The sequence below is a fragment of the Cetorhinus maximus genome, chromosome 15 (assembly GCF_964194155.1).
Source record: "Cetorhinus maximus chromosome 15, sCetMax3.hap1.1, whole genome shotgun sequence".
Lineage (NCBI taxonomy): Eukaryota > Metazoa > Chordata > Chondrichthyes > Lamniformes > Cetorhinidae > Cetorhinus > Cetorhinus maximus.
Window position 1 is genome coordinate 24,748,556 of NC_135893.1, and position 15,289 is coordinate 24,763,844.

Below are 15,289 nucleotides of genomic sequence, written 5' to 3' on the forward strand. Positions count from 1 at the left end.
TAAGTCAAGTCAAGCTAAATACAAAGAAGAGCAGACATTCAGACCCTCTAGTTCATCCGTCCAGAAGAACCCATAGTATCCCTATTAAAATCCAACATCCTTTAATGATTAAGCTGTTTGGCTCCAGTCCATTACTCAGGGATCTATTCCAAGCATCAGTTACTTTGGGTGTGGAGATCTTCCAGCCATTGAAACCAGGATCCTTTTTTCCCATTGCCATAGTTTTCCAGTTTCACTTGCAGCATTCCCAGATTTACTTTTGACGCCACTCACTTTATACATTTTTATCAAAGTCATTTTAAGGACAAAGGACCCAGTCATCAAATCACACAAGCTGATATATTCATCGTTAAATGGTATATACATATGTCCAACGAGATGGATTTAGTCGGGTTCAATATTGATGTGATGTAGATGTGGTTTGTAATGGTCAGGATAGTGTGCAAAGGACATGTCAGCATTTCACCAAGGCCTGGCTTTATTGCTCCCTCCTGTGTAGCCCACAAGCCGTCACCCAGGATTCTTGCTCCTTATTGCTACCCAGAAATGCCTGCTGGGAAGGGCGTGTGGTTTTTGGGCACAGGCAACGTTGGCAGGTCTCTGATGACACCACTACTCCCTCGCCAGTCTGCCAGCAGTTATGTCCAACCTCAAAATAAATAGGCAATTCAGAAGAGACAGCAGAAGACATTCAAAAACTTTGGAACACCAGCTCAACAAGAATTAGTGCATCAGATCTTATGCCACTTCAGGCTCATAGAAATGTGAATAATCTTCACCTCAAATCACAAATACAGAGAACTGGTACCTTTGGACTGGCTATCAATACAAATGGAGCACAGATAACCTGTGTAAAATAGAGCAGGAACTGAATGGATTGATGCCTCATCTGTGCTTAGTTCATGAATCTTTCATTGTGTCTTTAGTGTTCCTAGGCCTGGGGACTAGGTTGTAAAGGTACAGAGGAAAACAGCCAATAATCTCACCCCTGACATCTGTCCAGTTGGAAGATACGTATCTGGAGAGGGCTTGGTTATGATGCCCATACAGTCAATTAGCAAATGCTCACCATCTGGCCTCATACATGAAATGTGTGGGTACTTGGCAAAGTCTCTGAGCTACTGCCACCTGTGGAAGCAGATCCATGCTGGAACTGGACACCTTCACGAGGAGAGGGGGAGAAAATTAGAGGGAAATTAATTCTAAATATACTGCATTAATTTACCATAAGTTCTGCTTTGCAGTTGTACATAAAGCTCTCAAAAATAGACAGGAAATGTCCCCACCCCACCCCACACACACACAATTTACACATGGAGGATCCCAGAGCATTGTGGCAATGAGCAGATTAGGCCCGTTAATGATTACATGGTTATGCCATATGTCAAGGCACACGGTCAACATATAGAAAAATACAAGCAATGGAATTCTGTGAAATTAAAAATATACCACATTAAAAGTTTGACAATTGTAAAGAGGAGGCAGGTTAACATTTTTAGCTCCTTGCTGGCAGACATGCTGTGTATTTCCAGCTTTTACAGAATCACCGTATTGAGGAGGAAAAAAAAACTCCTTTGCAGAAGCCGGTTTTTGCCATTAGATGGCAGCATATCAGCTATAGGCAAGTTCCAGCGCCAGAGAATACGACAGAAAAATGAAAGAGTGAGAACATGACATCACCCTGCAGATTGCGCACCTTTTGTCTCTGGAATCCGGCTTCAAATCTCAGCCAGACATCTATTTTGAAAGTCATTGCTGTGTGCTAGCTGTATTGATACATGACAGTTTGGTGTTCTCTGTGCGAGCATGAACTCAGAGCACAAAACCAGCCTCTTGCAATGTTACAACTTACAAACGAACAGAGAAACAGTAATAAAAATACCTGGAAAAACTCAGCAGGTCTGGCAGCATCTGTGGAGAGGAACACAGTTAACGTTTCGAGTCCGTATGACTCTTCAACAGAACTAAGTAAAAATAGAAGAGAGGTGAAATATAAACTGGTTTAAGGGCGGGGTGGGACAGATAGAGCTGGATAGAGGGCCAGTGATAGGTGGAGATAACCAAAAGATGTCATAGACAAAAGAACAAAGAGGTGTTGAAGGTGGTGTTATTATCTAAGGAATGTGCTAATTAAGGGTAGAAAGCAGGACAAGCAAGGTACAGATAGCCCTGGTGGGGGTGGGGTGAAGGGAAGGGATCGAAATAGGCTAAAAGGTAGAGATAAAACAATGGATGGAAATACATTTAAAAATAATGGAAATAGGTGGGAAAAGAAAAATCTATATAAATTATTGGGAAAAAAAAGGGGGATCGGAAAGGGGGTGGGGATGGAGGGGAGAGTTCATGATCTGAAACAGTAGCTCAACTCCATCCTGCACAATAACCGTGACTCACAGTTCTCCCAAGGAGCAACTCCTGGTTGTATAGTCTCAGTTCCCAGTCCTCTTAAACCTTAGTGATAAATGCCAAGCTTCTCGCCATTCAATAAATAGACTTTCCTATAGAACAGACACAGACCTGCACCAATAATACACTGAACAATGAGCAAGTCTGTGTCAATGTTTGGAATCACAGACGCTTACAAACAGAATTTTCCAAACATTTTATTAAATGAATAAATATAAAGAACTAAAAGAAACTGAACATTTCTCCCAAGTGCAGTTATTTAAAAACAAACATTCCTTTCACCCACGCTCGCTTAGGAGTTTGGTACAAAAAAAAAACCCCACATCAAATTGGCACCTGCATCAATAACCGAGCAGACACACTGGCTTTACAATCCTTTGGGTGCTGCCTGCAAGAGGTCAGATCGCATTTGGATAGCAATCATAAGCTGGGATTTCACATAGCATACTGGTGAGAAGCAAAGGGTTTTCTGTTCAGACGGGAGAAGGATCAACACCCCACGGGGGCAATCGGAACAGGGTCAGGAGAGGTTTACATTGCGGGCAACACGTGCAACAACTTCAGACTTGGGAGCCCAGGGGGGTATGGGGGAGGGTTTCCAGTCACCAAAGCAGACACTGATTTTATCCCAGCTGAAAGGTGCACCAATGAACCACATTTAGATTTCATTAGGAGTCAAGGAGAATGTTCTGAAGGAAAAGCTTTTTGAGTCTTTAAGATTTCCGTCAAAAAAACAAAGTTTACAATTTTTCTTTCTCCACCTTTATAGCAGTGGACATCCTGCAATGACCTCAGAGACCTGCAGTGGTAAAGTCCCAGCTAGTGACTGGCACCATTTACCAGCTGATTATGCCTCCGAATAGGAACCTGCCCTTTTTCTAGTCTGGAATAATAAGAGACGAGAGCCAACCTGTCCCAAGACCTGTCCCATCAGGATACTTAAGCCCAAAACCCACTGCCCAACACTTCCAATTTCCATCCCGCTTCCAAAACATCAGATTCCTGAAATAGGCCGCCAATTCCCAGAAAGACATGAGACCGGATATAAAAAAATGCAAATGACTTTGAAATCCTTGTGCCATAGTCCAGTTAGGTCCATGATTAAAAAATGTAAATTAAAAATTATTTATAAATAAGGTTTCTCAAAGATCACCAAATCAGAGAATCAAAAGTGAGGGGCCTGCCTTCTATTGGCTCAGTTTTAAATCAGTGAGTTTTATTATCTGCGAAAGGAGTGAACGAGTAAGATTCCGGACTGCTGGAATAGATGAACTTTGAGCAAAAAGTAACCATGGGAATTGTGAAACTTAAAAATCTAGCACAATTCTGGAATCTATCGTTCCAAAGTTGAACTGGAGACCATTGTGAGCAGTCTAACACTAGTCTGACAAGATGTGGTGATAGATGGGATTTTCCCCAAGTGCTTCAATATTAATGTTAAGCTTAGTGGGCACTCATAGCCCCCATATGCAGCACAAGCACAATGTGCCCAAGAGGAGAGTAACCACATTGGTCTGTGCTGCAGTGATGTGGAGGTGGCTGGCTTCTCTGCAATTCAATAGAATGGGAATTACTAGGAATGGAGAGAAGACAGTTCACACAAATACTGCTAGCGAATAAATCAAAATGGCAGTGAAGTCAATTCCCATTTTCAGGAGACATTAGACAGGCCAGAAATAAAAATATTCTTAAAACAAACAGTGGGACTAAGCACATTCGCCTAGTCCTTTCCCCATACACACACTAAGTGAACTACCAGGAAATAATTAGTGCTGGGAAAGGGAGAAAATTACCTTATAAAATGAGGGGCACAGTCGACATGCAACTTTCCCCGGTTAGCACTGTGCATGCAACCTAAAGATTGTCACCTTTCCCTCCTCAGTTTTCATTTTTATAAATGTCACACGAAATGTTTAATAAAATTCACGAGATTAACAGGCTCTACATGAGATTTTTAAACAATCGGCAGTGGTAAAACTGTTCTGTTATACACTGCCCCGTTCTGACTTCCACTGGCAATGGTTAGGAAAATGAGACATGGTGCACAATGGACAGGGCAATCAGGCTGCTATTGCCAACTTCCCACCGGTGCCAAATGTCAATTTTATTGGTCTCTTTTGCAAATTTTACTGAACTCTCATCATACGACACTGCAAACTTGGTTTAGTTATGGTACAAAGGGGTGACATCCTCTTGGGAAAACATCCATTTAATGAACTGCGCAACAAAGTTCAGGTTTTGAACAGAGGGGCCCGGCAATCTGGCTTTGGTATTAGGCTACTGATTGGGGAAGGACTGAGGAGACACGACACTCTTCAAATTTCTCACTAAAAGAGGACTCTCATCCACCCTTGGGGCATTCATTATTCCGAATGAAGTGGTTCAGTGGTCCTGCTCAGTGTAAATGTTCGTCCGGTTTTCTCCAGAATTGTTAGGAATGTGATGGAGTTCAATGTACGGAATGGGTTCCGTTAAATGCAGGCTTACAGGGCAGAGATTGTTGCTGCCCATCGTTTAGGATTTAATTTATTGATTATTTATTAAGTGCACCGATCCCTTTCCGAAACAGTTTCAACAAGTTGCCAGCCGGACCAGCTTTGGACCAAAATTATCCCTTTATGTGTAAATCGATCAATTCGTTTAAAAAAAAAGAGGTAGAAATTTTTAAATAGAAATTGCCCTCCTCACTGGATTCTGATTGGATTCAAAACCAGGAGCTGAATCACCTTAAGGTCCCTGATCTCACGTGGAGAGACATGGAGTGCCTTGGAAAGCAGTGCAGCCAATGAGCACCATTAGTACAAACCCCACCCCCACCAGTCCAGGCGCGCCCCCCCCCCACCCCCGGGCTGAAGACGCCAGCTCTTCCTGGGGTTCTCGTGGAGCTAGAGGTTCTGCACTACCTCAGCAAAGTGACCACTCTGGAGTGTTTTCAAGTTCTTATAAGGAGAGACTGGACCCCTTTGCCTCCTCCACTTGCTTTACACCCAGGCTCCACCAATGGCAGGGCTGCTGTCCATGAAGGTAGTGGGACGTAAACATGGCAGTAATTAGAGTAACTCATCTGTCCATTAGTTTCGGACTTTTAGGATCTGCATCATACCAGTGGAGTGGGAGTGACATACTTTCATGGACAGGAATGGGTGAACCTTAAACTGCAGAAGTTAATTCCAGGAGCTGTGGAATCCAGTATATAGAGCAAGTGTTCACATATTGCATAACATGCACGTGGATCAGATCCATCAGATTCTCGAGAGACAAGAGAGAGACACAGTCGATAACTAAAGATCCTCAATCGGCTGTTTTAACATTGGCGCCAACTCAGCATGGCTTTTGGTTCTCAAAGCTTTTCTCCACTCCGTCCTCGTACTGTGGGGGAGGGGTAAGCGGCTCCAAGTTAACGACGGTGCTATTCAGGTTGCTTAGATGGAGTCTAAAATTTTTGAGATGCGATTTGTCCGACAGAATCCGGCGAATCCTTTTGGAGCTGAATCGTCGGCCTGGGCGGTGGGGCGGCTGCTCGTTGCTCGGCTGACCGCTGGCTCCTGTGTCCGCAGATGGTGCCGTGCCAACCTCGACAAGCGACTCGTAGGATGGAAGGGACGCCATGTTTTGGTCCCCCAGACTGGCGCCAGGCCCTTCTGCTGGCTGGATGGCATCTGCCTGCATGACCTCATCGTAGCTCGGCACAGCCAATCGCTCCCTGTTGTCTGCACCACTGTAAAAAAGGAGAAATAAATATCATATGATGTGATTATCTTGAACAAGCGTGCCCAAACTACTGGAAGTGGCCATGTGCCAATGCAAGCCCAGACCTATTTGTGCTGATTTTTAAAAAAAATTTGGTTTGTGGAGAATTTGGAAAATGCTGATTTTAATTGCTCCACCACTGGTGGCTGCATCTTCAGCTGCCTAGGTCCCAAGCTCAGGGGTACCCTCCCTACACTTCCTTCCTTTAAAAGACATTCCTTAAAACCTGCCTCTTTGACCACAATTTTGGTCATCTGACCTAACATCTCATTAAATGAGATTGTTATTTTAATAATGTGCCTGTGAAGCACCTTGGGATGTTTCATTAAAGGCGCTATATAAGTATAAACACAAGTTGTTGGATATATCCTAAGGCACAGTCCCAAGGTATGTTACTACCTGTGATTTGCAATATAGGCAAATTGAAGGGAACGTTAGATTTAAACCTTGTACATCCCCACCATGTCCATGTAAGCCATAAGACCAGGCATACCTGGTGCTGTGTCTACACAACTCATTTCCGTATATGGACACCAGCCAATGATTGGAGCAACACAGCTGCTGTTCCCACTACAACACAATGTTGGTCCATTCCTTCCAAGTTTTTTTTCTCTCTTGAAGGAACAGTCCCAACGGTAATATTCCTCCAGCACCCACTCGTGTGTTAATCTGGACAGTGTGCTTTGGCTGATTATTCCACTGTGAGGCCATCAACTGCGCACAGCTTAGCAGGGGCTCACGAGAGCGATCAAGTAGCGGGAACCTGGATTTCTGCCTTCCACAGCATAAACCAATTGCAGCACCCGTACCGACTAAAGATTAGCTCAGCCCAAAGACAGTTTGAATGTGAAAAGACAGAAGTAAAACCAGAGCAGTGTTCACTCCACACTCCCTGCCAGTCAGCTCCCAGTGTGTGGGTTTCACCTGATGACCACATCACCAAATTAAACCAGGCAGGATCACCAACGCCACTTGTGGAGTGTGTGCAGGGTCATCAAAGTCAGGTCTTCCTCATCACCGAACTTTGTTAACCTGATAACTTTTACCCACGTCAGCTGATGGCCAGGGAGATGGTGTCACTTGACCTCCATGAAGATTGGGGAGGATGGTGAAGGGAGAAAAAAAATAAAAATTCAAAGAAAAAGTTGCTTTTATATATAGTGCTTTCCCTTGCAAAAATAATTATTGAAGCACTTTGAAGGATAAGCACTTACGTAGGCAACGTTTTTGAAGGATAATCACTTATGTGGGCAAATTATGCACAGTAAGATCCAATAGGCAGCAATAAGGCTGTTTTAGATAGTTGTGGAAGGAATGTAAGTTCAGAAATTAGCAGAGCTTCTTGCTCTTCAAATCACACTATGGGATCTTTTGCAGCCAGCTGATAGACATTGAAACCAAGGCCCTGAAAGTTGGTGAGAATAAGCGAGACACATAAAAGATAGAGGAGGAAAGAAAATCTGTAACTGGGTCAAATATGTCTGCTACTTGTACTCTGGGGACAGGATGTGAAAAAGTGTTACTCAAATTTCAAAATGGGTAAAACCTCAAGGGCCCAACTCACTAAGAGAGTCAGGTTATAAATGTGGAGAATTGGACCGGAGATGCAATGATTCCTAATGAAGCCCAAGTTGGTGCTCCTGAGCCTGGGGCCAATTTCAGGAAGCTAGTGCTCGTCGGGGAGGACATATATTAAGATAGTCGGGGTCAAAACTAGTGAAATATTTAATTAAGAGGTGATAAAAATCCCAATGACTCAGTGGCCGGTAACACCACCTGGAGTGGAATGGAGTCGTACAGGCCAGAGAAATCCCAGATCCCGCCCCTCGCCTCTGTCCAGTTAAATCCAGTTTAACCTAGTGCCGCCAGCTGTTGAAGGCTGCTGTCGTAATAAGAGCTGCCCCGTCAGAATACGGCTGTTTCTTGTCCTATGTAAACCCTTCACCTGGTTACTGGTCAAAGTGCAGCCATAGCTGATGCAGGGCTTCATTGCATCAGATCTTGCTCAAACTGACACTCCTGTTTGCCATGTGACTGCACATAACCAGCCCAGCAAGGGCCTGTAGAAGCACTGGACGGGATAAAGAAAACAGGGCCACACCCTGGAATGGGTGTGCCAACATGTCCTTATCTAATATGGGCACGAGGGCATCTTTATTCAGAATGGTCTCCCTCATCCCATCTCCCCTCCATTTCTTCATCCATGAGCACTCACTCAGTTCCACAGGTTCATTCATTATCTAAGCTCAGACAGTGATCAGTAGATGGCTATTTGACCAAGGGGAGTATCAAAGCCAAACCAAGTGCCATCCTCACCCAGCTTCTCTACACAAACACATTCCAACAGGGGGCATTGGATGGCAGTTGAGCAGAGGTCTTTTGGAGCACCCACACAGGAGATAGGGTCACCTGACTACAGGTCAGGGATCGAGCCTGGGAGTCGCTACTTTATGGGTACTTTAACATGTAGTCCAATCACACAACATGGATTCAAAGCCTCCCAACCCAAATGTCTTACAGGCAGCTGAGTCAGTGCCACACGTGCGGACATGCCAAGGTAGATTCCCATCTATAGTCATCTCTTTTGTACTAATTTTCTCCCAGCATTACTCAGTTGATGGGGAGGGAAAGAAGCACAGAGAAGACAGAAATAGCAGAGCTGAGCCAGAGATTGCCCATCTAGGTTCGACATGTGAAGTTTGCCGCAAATAGACTTCTTGCTGAAGCCTGCTCTAATGCTCCAGATTCACAAGTTCAAACCCCTCCACAGTGGCTAGGGGAATTTAAATTCAATTAATAAAAATCGGAAGAAAGTGCTAGTTTCATTACCGAGTGATCATGAAACCTGCTGGATTGTTATAAAAACCTATCTGGTTCAGTAAATGAGGGAGGAAATCTGCCATCCTTACCTGGTCTGCCCTATACCTGACTTCAAACCTGCAGCCATGTGTTCGGCTCTTAACTACCCTGGACTGCAGTGGTTCAAGGCAGCTCTCCACCACCTTCTCAAGGGCAATTAGGGATGGGCAATAAATGCTGGCCCAGCCAGTGATGCTCATACTCCAAGGATGAATAAAAAATGATTACTCTTCTGCTAGATGCCTTGAGCCATTTTCCTACATAAATGCGGGTGGTGGTGTTTGTAGTGGTTTCCAGGAGCAGGAACCCTCCTCGGCTTTCTGCCCCCCAAAGTCCAGGGGAACCAAACCTTGACAGGCCAAGAATCAAAGTTGGGATGTTCTCAGTGTAGGTGCGTATGACAATGCTTCAAGTACGGCAGTGAAAGGTTGAAGACTGACACTAATTCCCAGAAGTGGTTCCACACCAATTCCAGCAGCAGCATTAGAATTTGGGAAATAAAATGGTCGTATCACCAAACATTTGTCTTCACAGCCTCCTAGCACTAGCTGTAACCGTGGTACAGTTTTAACCAGCCTCACTCGCTGGCCTGATTTATTCCCTCTGGCAATTTCTAAGACTCCATTCTGGCTCTTCTATCTCAGGGTGCTTCTCCAAACTCACCACCCACCACCCCCCCAGAGCAGCTCAGGTGGGAAGAAAATGTGTTGGAGTCACACGGATTAGAAGATACCAGCTAGTCCATACAGAATTAACTGAATTCACTTGGAGCATTACAACTGGGCCATGTCCCTGAAGTGGGCCAAGGATGAGAGAGAGGGGGAAAGAGACGCACTTGCTCCTGATCACTACTGAGCTGTCACTGCCAGAGCTGTGTTTGTAAATGGGCACTGGACCAGAGCAGCACTGGCTGAGGCAGAGGTGCTCCAGTTGGAGAATTAACTGGGCCACAGTCTTGTTTGACATAACTAATAACCTGTCAGGTGTGATACCATGATTGTACACAGGGTGGAGCTTCAGCGAGAGTCAGAACCTTCGAAGGAGTTGGGGCTCCTGGAGGCATGGGGTAGCAGAGGGCGAGTGGGTGCAGGGAGGCCATGGGAGGAGAACAGGACATTGGTAGGAAATTAAAAAGTGCACAACTGACCCGTCAGGCAACATGGTCGACTCGTACTGAATACTCGTTACTTCCTCCCGTGTTCTACGCCTCCTCTTTTCCCGGACGCTCAGACAGATTGACAGCATCAGCAGGATGACTCCTCCAGCACACAGTATGTAGGACACCTGGGACACTTTGCTCTTTGATTCTTCAGCAGCTGGAGAGCTGCTGTTCCCGCCTTGAGTTGTGTTGCCCTTTCCAAATCCTGGCACAACGCTCCAAACCATCATGATGATTCCCAGGGCAAGCATGCCAACCCCCAGAGCAGTGAGAGCATACTGAGCGCCACTGGAATTTTCAGAGGCCATGGGCATTCATGTACAGGAAGGCCTCGAACTCCAAATCCTCTATGGTCACACTTGGTCCATTCCAGCAGCAAATTAAAAACTAGGTAAATCCACAGGCGCACTTCAGACCTCCCAACTTGAACCTGCAAAAAGGGCATATACATTAGAAAATAGACAAAAAAATAGAAAGATAATATGGTGCAATTAATAACACCCTTCACAGGACATCCCAAAAGAGCTCCACAGCGAATGGATTATTCTCTGAGGCCCAGCCCCTCATTATGTAGGGAGCCTCAACATTGAATTTTCATACAGCAAACAGAAAACAAAACTGAATGACGTGTGTGTGTGAGGGAGGGACGCAAGTCAGGACACGCCATGAATTTCCTGCATTTCTCCAAATGATGTTTATGGGATCATTTAATGGGAAAATGGGAGCTTCCAAGTTATTGTTTCCCGTGAAGGACAGCACCTCTGACTGTGCAGCACCGTGTCGGAGTGGCAGCCTTGTTCTCACTAAGATAAAAGCAAAATGCTGCAGATGCTAGAAATCCGAAACAAAAACAGAAAATGCTGGAAAAGCTCAGCAGGTCCGACAGCATCTGTGGAGAGAAAGACAGAGTTAACGTTTCGAATCCGTATGACCCTTCTTCAGAGCCTTGTTCTCACGTTGGGGGGAGTGGGACTTGAACCCACAAACAGCCGGCTCAGGGGAGTTCGAGCACTACCAACTGAGCTCAGCTGACACACAAATAGGGAAGATTTCATCACAGTCTTCCGAAGTTGAAACTTTATTGATAAAAAAAGAAAAGGAGTGGGCTGGCCTGATCTGAACCTGGAAATGTTACCTTAATTGAGCACTGCAAATTCAAGAGGCATTGCAATCAGTCTAAAGATCTTTTAATTTATCTTCATTTGATCCAGGAGAATTTTTATATCAATATGGCATTAGTAAGGAACTAAATTAAAATTATGTAGTTTAATGTGCTAAACATGAAGATACAAATGATAGACTATATGCTACTTACAGATGTCAAATCCTTTATAGGATTTTTATTCAGTGGGGTTTAGAGATGGATAGTTTTATTATCTTTGAAGCCCCCATCCCATCATTTTTCATACTCTCCTTTCAACTCCTTCAATAGCATTTCCCAGCTGAGAGAACAGCAACTTGCATTTATATAGCACCTTAATGCAGCGAAATGTCCCAAGGGGCTTCAAAGGGGCGTAATCTGACAAAAATTAACAGGGTCAAAAGATGACCACATTAGGGGAGGTGACCACAAAAGCTTGGTCAGAGAGGCAAGAGGTTGTTAAAAGCAGGAGCGGGGTAGAGGCAGAGAGGTTTAAGGAGAGAATTCAGAGCTGAAGAACTGTTAGAATCATTGGAAAGAGACCATTCGGCTGATAAATTCTGTCTTACAAGTGACCTTGACAAATTCCAAGCCTCTGCTCACTCCCTGCACCATTTTTCAGGTGACTATATAATTCTTTTTCAAAGGATTTGCAGACATTGCTCGAACATGGTTTCTGGTTAGAATTCTACATTTGAACTACCCTCTTAAAAGGATTTCCAAACTTTCCTTTAATCTTTTTAATCTGCCTAATGCCCATTTGTTACTGCCTTGCTAACCAGTGGAAACAATCCACCACTTTTTAAACTTTATCATAACCTAATGATCTTGATCAGGTTAATCTTTTCAGTTTTACTGAAAACACCAAATAACTTCAAGTTGCTCTTCAGAGCTTTAATTCCATCATCCTTGGAACTCTATCTCACAAATCACTGTCGAAACAATCACTGAGATGTGGAGCCTTTTATTTAAATACAGGAGGATGGAGTAATCATAGGGTGTTGGTTTCTGCACAAGTGTTTGTTTGTTAGGAATGTTTGAATAACAAAGCACGATGTCAAGGAGGAGCTCCAAGAGGTGAAGGGCCAGCAAGCCTCGCACTTTGCCTCGGAGGCCTCCAAGATCATCTTCCGTTCCAGAGTCCGCTCCGTGGAGCAGGATGAGACGTGCTCACGTTTCTTCTTCCAAAAGGTACACAGAGAGCGCTCTGTGATCAGCAGCCTGAAGGAAGAAGACGGCTCAGTAAAGTCATCACGGTCCGACATTCTGAGGATCAGCAAATCCTTTTATGCCGGACTGTATGACGTGAAGCCCACGGACAGCACGGCCTCCCAGTCCTTCCTGTCCTCTATCACGGAGGTCTTAGACCACAGTACGCGGGAGAGCCTAGACAAACTGCTAACTCCTGACGAACTGACTAAGGCCCTCGAGTCCTTCGAGAAGAGTAAAACTCCCGGAAGCGACGGCTTGCCGGCGGAGTTGTATTCGGCTCTGTGGGACTTGATCGGCCCAGACCTGCTAGGGGTGTACGAGAGTATGCTCCTGGCCGGTAGTATGTCAGAATCCATGAGGAAAGGCATCATCACCCTCATCTATAAGCACAAGGGGGAAAGGGAGGAAATTAGAAATTGGCGACCCATTTCACTGTTGAATATGGACTATAAGATTCTGTCCAAGGTCATCGCCAATCGGGTCAAATCCGCTCTGGAATTGGTGATTCACCCTGACCAGACCTGCTCTGTGCCAGGCAGGAAGATCTCTGACAGCCTGGCGCTGCTCAGGGATACGATTGCCTATGTACAGGACAGGGGTGTGGATACCTGCCTCATCAGCTTGGATCAGGAGAAGGCCTTTGACAGAATATCGCACACCTACATGGGGGATGTGCTCTCCAAAATGGGCTTTGGGGAGGGAATTCGAAATTGGATCCAACTGCTCTACACTAACATCAGTAGCGCAGTCTCAATCAACGGGTGGGAAACAGATAGCTTTCCGATTAAATCTGGAGTCAGGCAGGGCTGTCCTCTCTCGCCTGTCCTTTTCGTGTGTTGCATAGAACCCTTTGCAGAGTCCATCAGGAAGGATCCGGGCATAAGAGGAGTGACGATCCCAGGCAGTGGAGGCACTCAGGTAAAAGCCTCCCTGTACATGGACGACGTCGCCGTCTTCTGCTCGGATCCGCTGTCGGTGCGCAGACTGATGCACATCTGCGACCATTTCGAACTGGCCTCGGGAGCCAAGGTAAATCGTGGGAAGAGCGAGGCCATGTTCTTTGGGAACTGGGCTGACCGATCCTTTGTCCCCTTCACTGTCAGGGCTGACGGCCTGAAGGTGCTGGGGATATGGTTCGGAGGGACCGGGGCATGCGTTAGAAACTGGAAGGAGCGAGTGGCTATGGTGAAAAGGAAACTGGGCATGTGGGAGCGACGCTCCCTCTCCATTGCGGGTAAGAACCTGGTCATCAGGTGTGAGGTACTCTCGCTGTTGCTGTACGTGGCGCAGGTCTGGCCCATTCCACACTCCTGCGCGATGGCGATCACTCGAGCCATCTTCCGCTTTATCTGGAGGTCGAAAATGGATCGTGTCTGCAGGGACGCGATGTACAAGCCTCTAGATAAAGGGGGAAAAAACGTGCCCAACATCGCCCTCATACTGATGGCCACCTTTGTGTGCGGCTGCATCAAGCGGTGCGTAGACCCTCAGTACGCAAACACCAAGTGTCACTACGTGCTGAGGTTCTACCTGTCCCCGGTGTTGCGAAGGATGGGTCTGGCCACGCTGCCGCGGAACGCTCCAAGTAGTTGGACCGTGCCGTACCACCTGTCCCTGGTGGAAAAATTTATGCAGAAAAACACCTTTGACCACAAGTCCATCAGGCAGTGGTCAGCACGTAACGTCCTAGAGGCCCTGAGGGAAAAGGAGAGGGTGGACCCTGTGGGATGGTTCCCCGAGCAGACTGTCAAAGTCATTTGGCAGAATGCCTCATCGCCAGAACTTTCCAACAAGCACCAAGACGTAGCTTGGCTGGTGGTGAGAAAAGCCCTCCCCGTCAGATCCTTCCTACACGCCAGGAGTCTCACCCCCTCTGCACGTTGCCCTCGAGGTGGCTGTGGTGGGGAAGAGACCGTTGTTCACCTCCTTGTGGATTGTGCCTTTGCAAAGAAAGTCTGGAGAGAGATGCAGTGGTTGCTGTCGAGGTTCATCCCGAGCAGTTCTGTGACACAGGACTCTGTGCTCTACGGGCTGTTCCCAGGGACACACACCGAGACAAACATCGACTGCAGCTGGAGGATCATCAACTCGGTGAAAGACGCGCTTTGGTCTGCCCGGAACTTGTTGGTCTTCCAGCACAAAGAGTTGTCCCCGACCGATTGTTGCGGACTGGCACAATCCAAAGTCCAGGACTACGTGCTGAGGGACGCACTAAAGCTTGGGGCAGCTGCCGCAAAGGCGCAATGGGGAAGGGTCGCTGTCTAAGACCTTTCTACCACAGCGCACCGAGAGACTGGAAACTGTTTAGAGCCCCTCGGGCTGTACAGATCAAAATGAAAGGCTGTAAATGATTGTAATATTGTTTGTACTGATGCACCTGGTGATACATTTTGTAAAAGTTTAACCTGGATTGTACCCTTGTAATGTTGTTTTTGAAATGGTTTTGAATGTGATTGAAGATTTTTTATGAATAAAGTATATTTTTACAAAAAAAAAAAAAAAAAGTTTGAATAACAAAGCACGGTTAACAGGAAAAACGGAAACTTGATCCACAGGATCACCTGCTGCTAATAGTCCAGCTGATTCCAACACACGTTTAATGACATTTTCAATCATTTAAGTGCACAGTACAGGGCTCCTTGTCAACCTTAAATTCTCTGCCACGTTTGATCCAGTTGATAATGCCACCCTCCATCGCTTCCCCCTGACTACCCAGGTGTATGGCATTACCCCTGAATGGTGCCACTCCTGCCTGAAGAGTG

General features: G+C 45.9%; 1 protein-coding gene across 3 annotated transcripts in view; it reads right to left on the reverse strand.

Annotated features, from left to right (window-relative positions):
* Positions 1-3,034: 3,034 nt before the first annotated feature.
* Positions 3,035-15,289, reverse strand: part of tmem51a (transmembrane protein 51a) — a 36,468-nt gene continuing 24,213 nt past the window's right edge. For all 3 annotated transcript variants that reach the window (XM_078558150.1, XM_078558152.1, XM_078558151.1), the window contains exons 2-3: positions 10,163-10,604; positions 3,035-6,124 (exon numbers count right to left, since the gene is read on the reverse strand). In XM_078558150.1, coding sequence (XP_078414276.1) covers positions 5,728-6,124; positions 10,163-10,488 — 723 coding nt within the window. In that variant the 5' untranslated portion in view covers positions 10,489-10,604 and the 3' untranslated portion in view covers positions 3,035-5,727. The remainder of the gene's footprint in view (positions 6,125-10,162; positions 10,605-15,289) is intronic.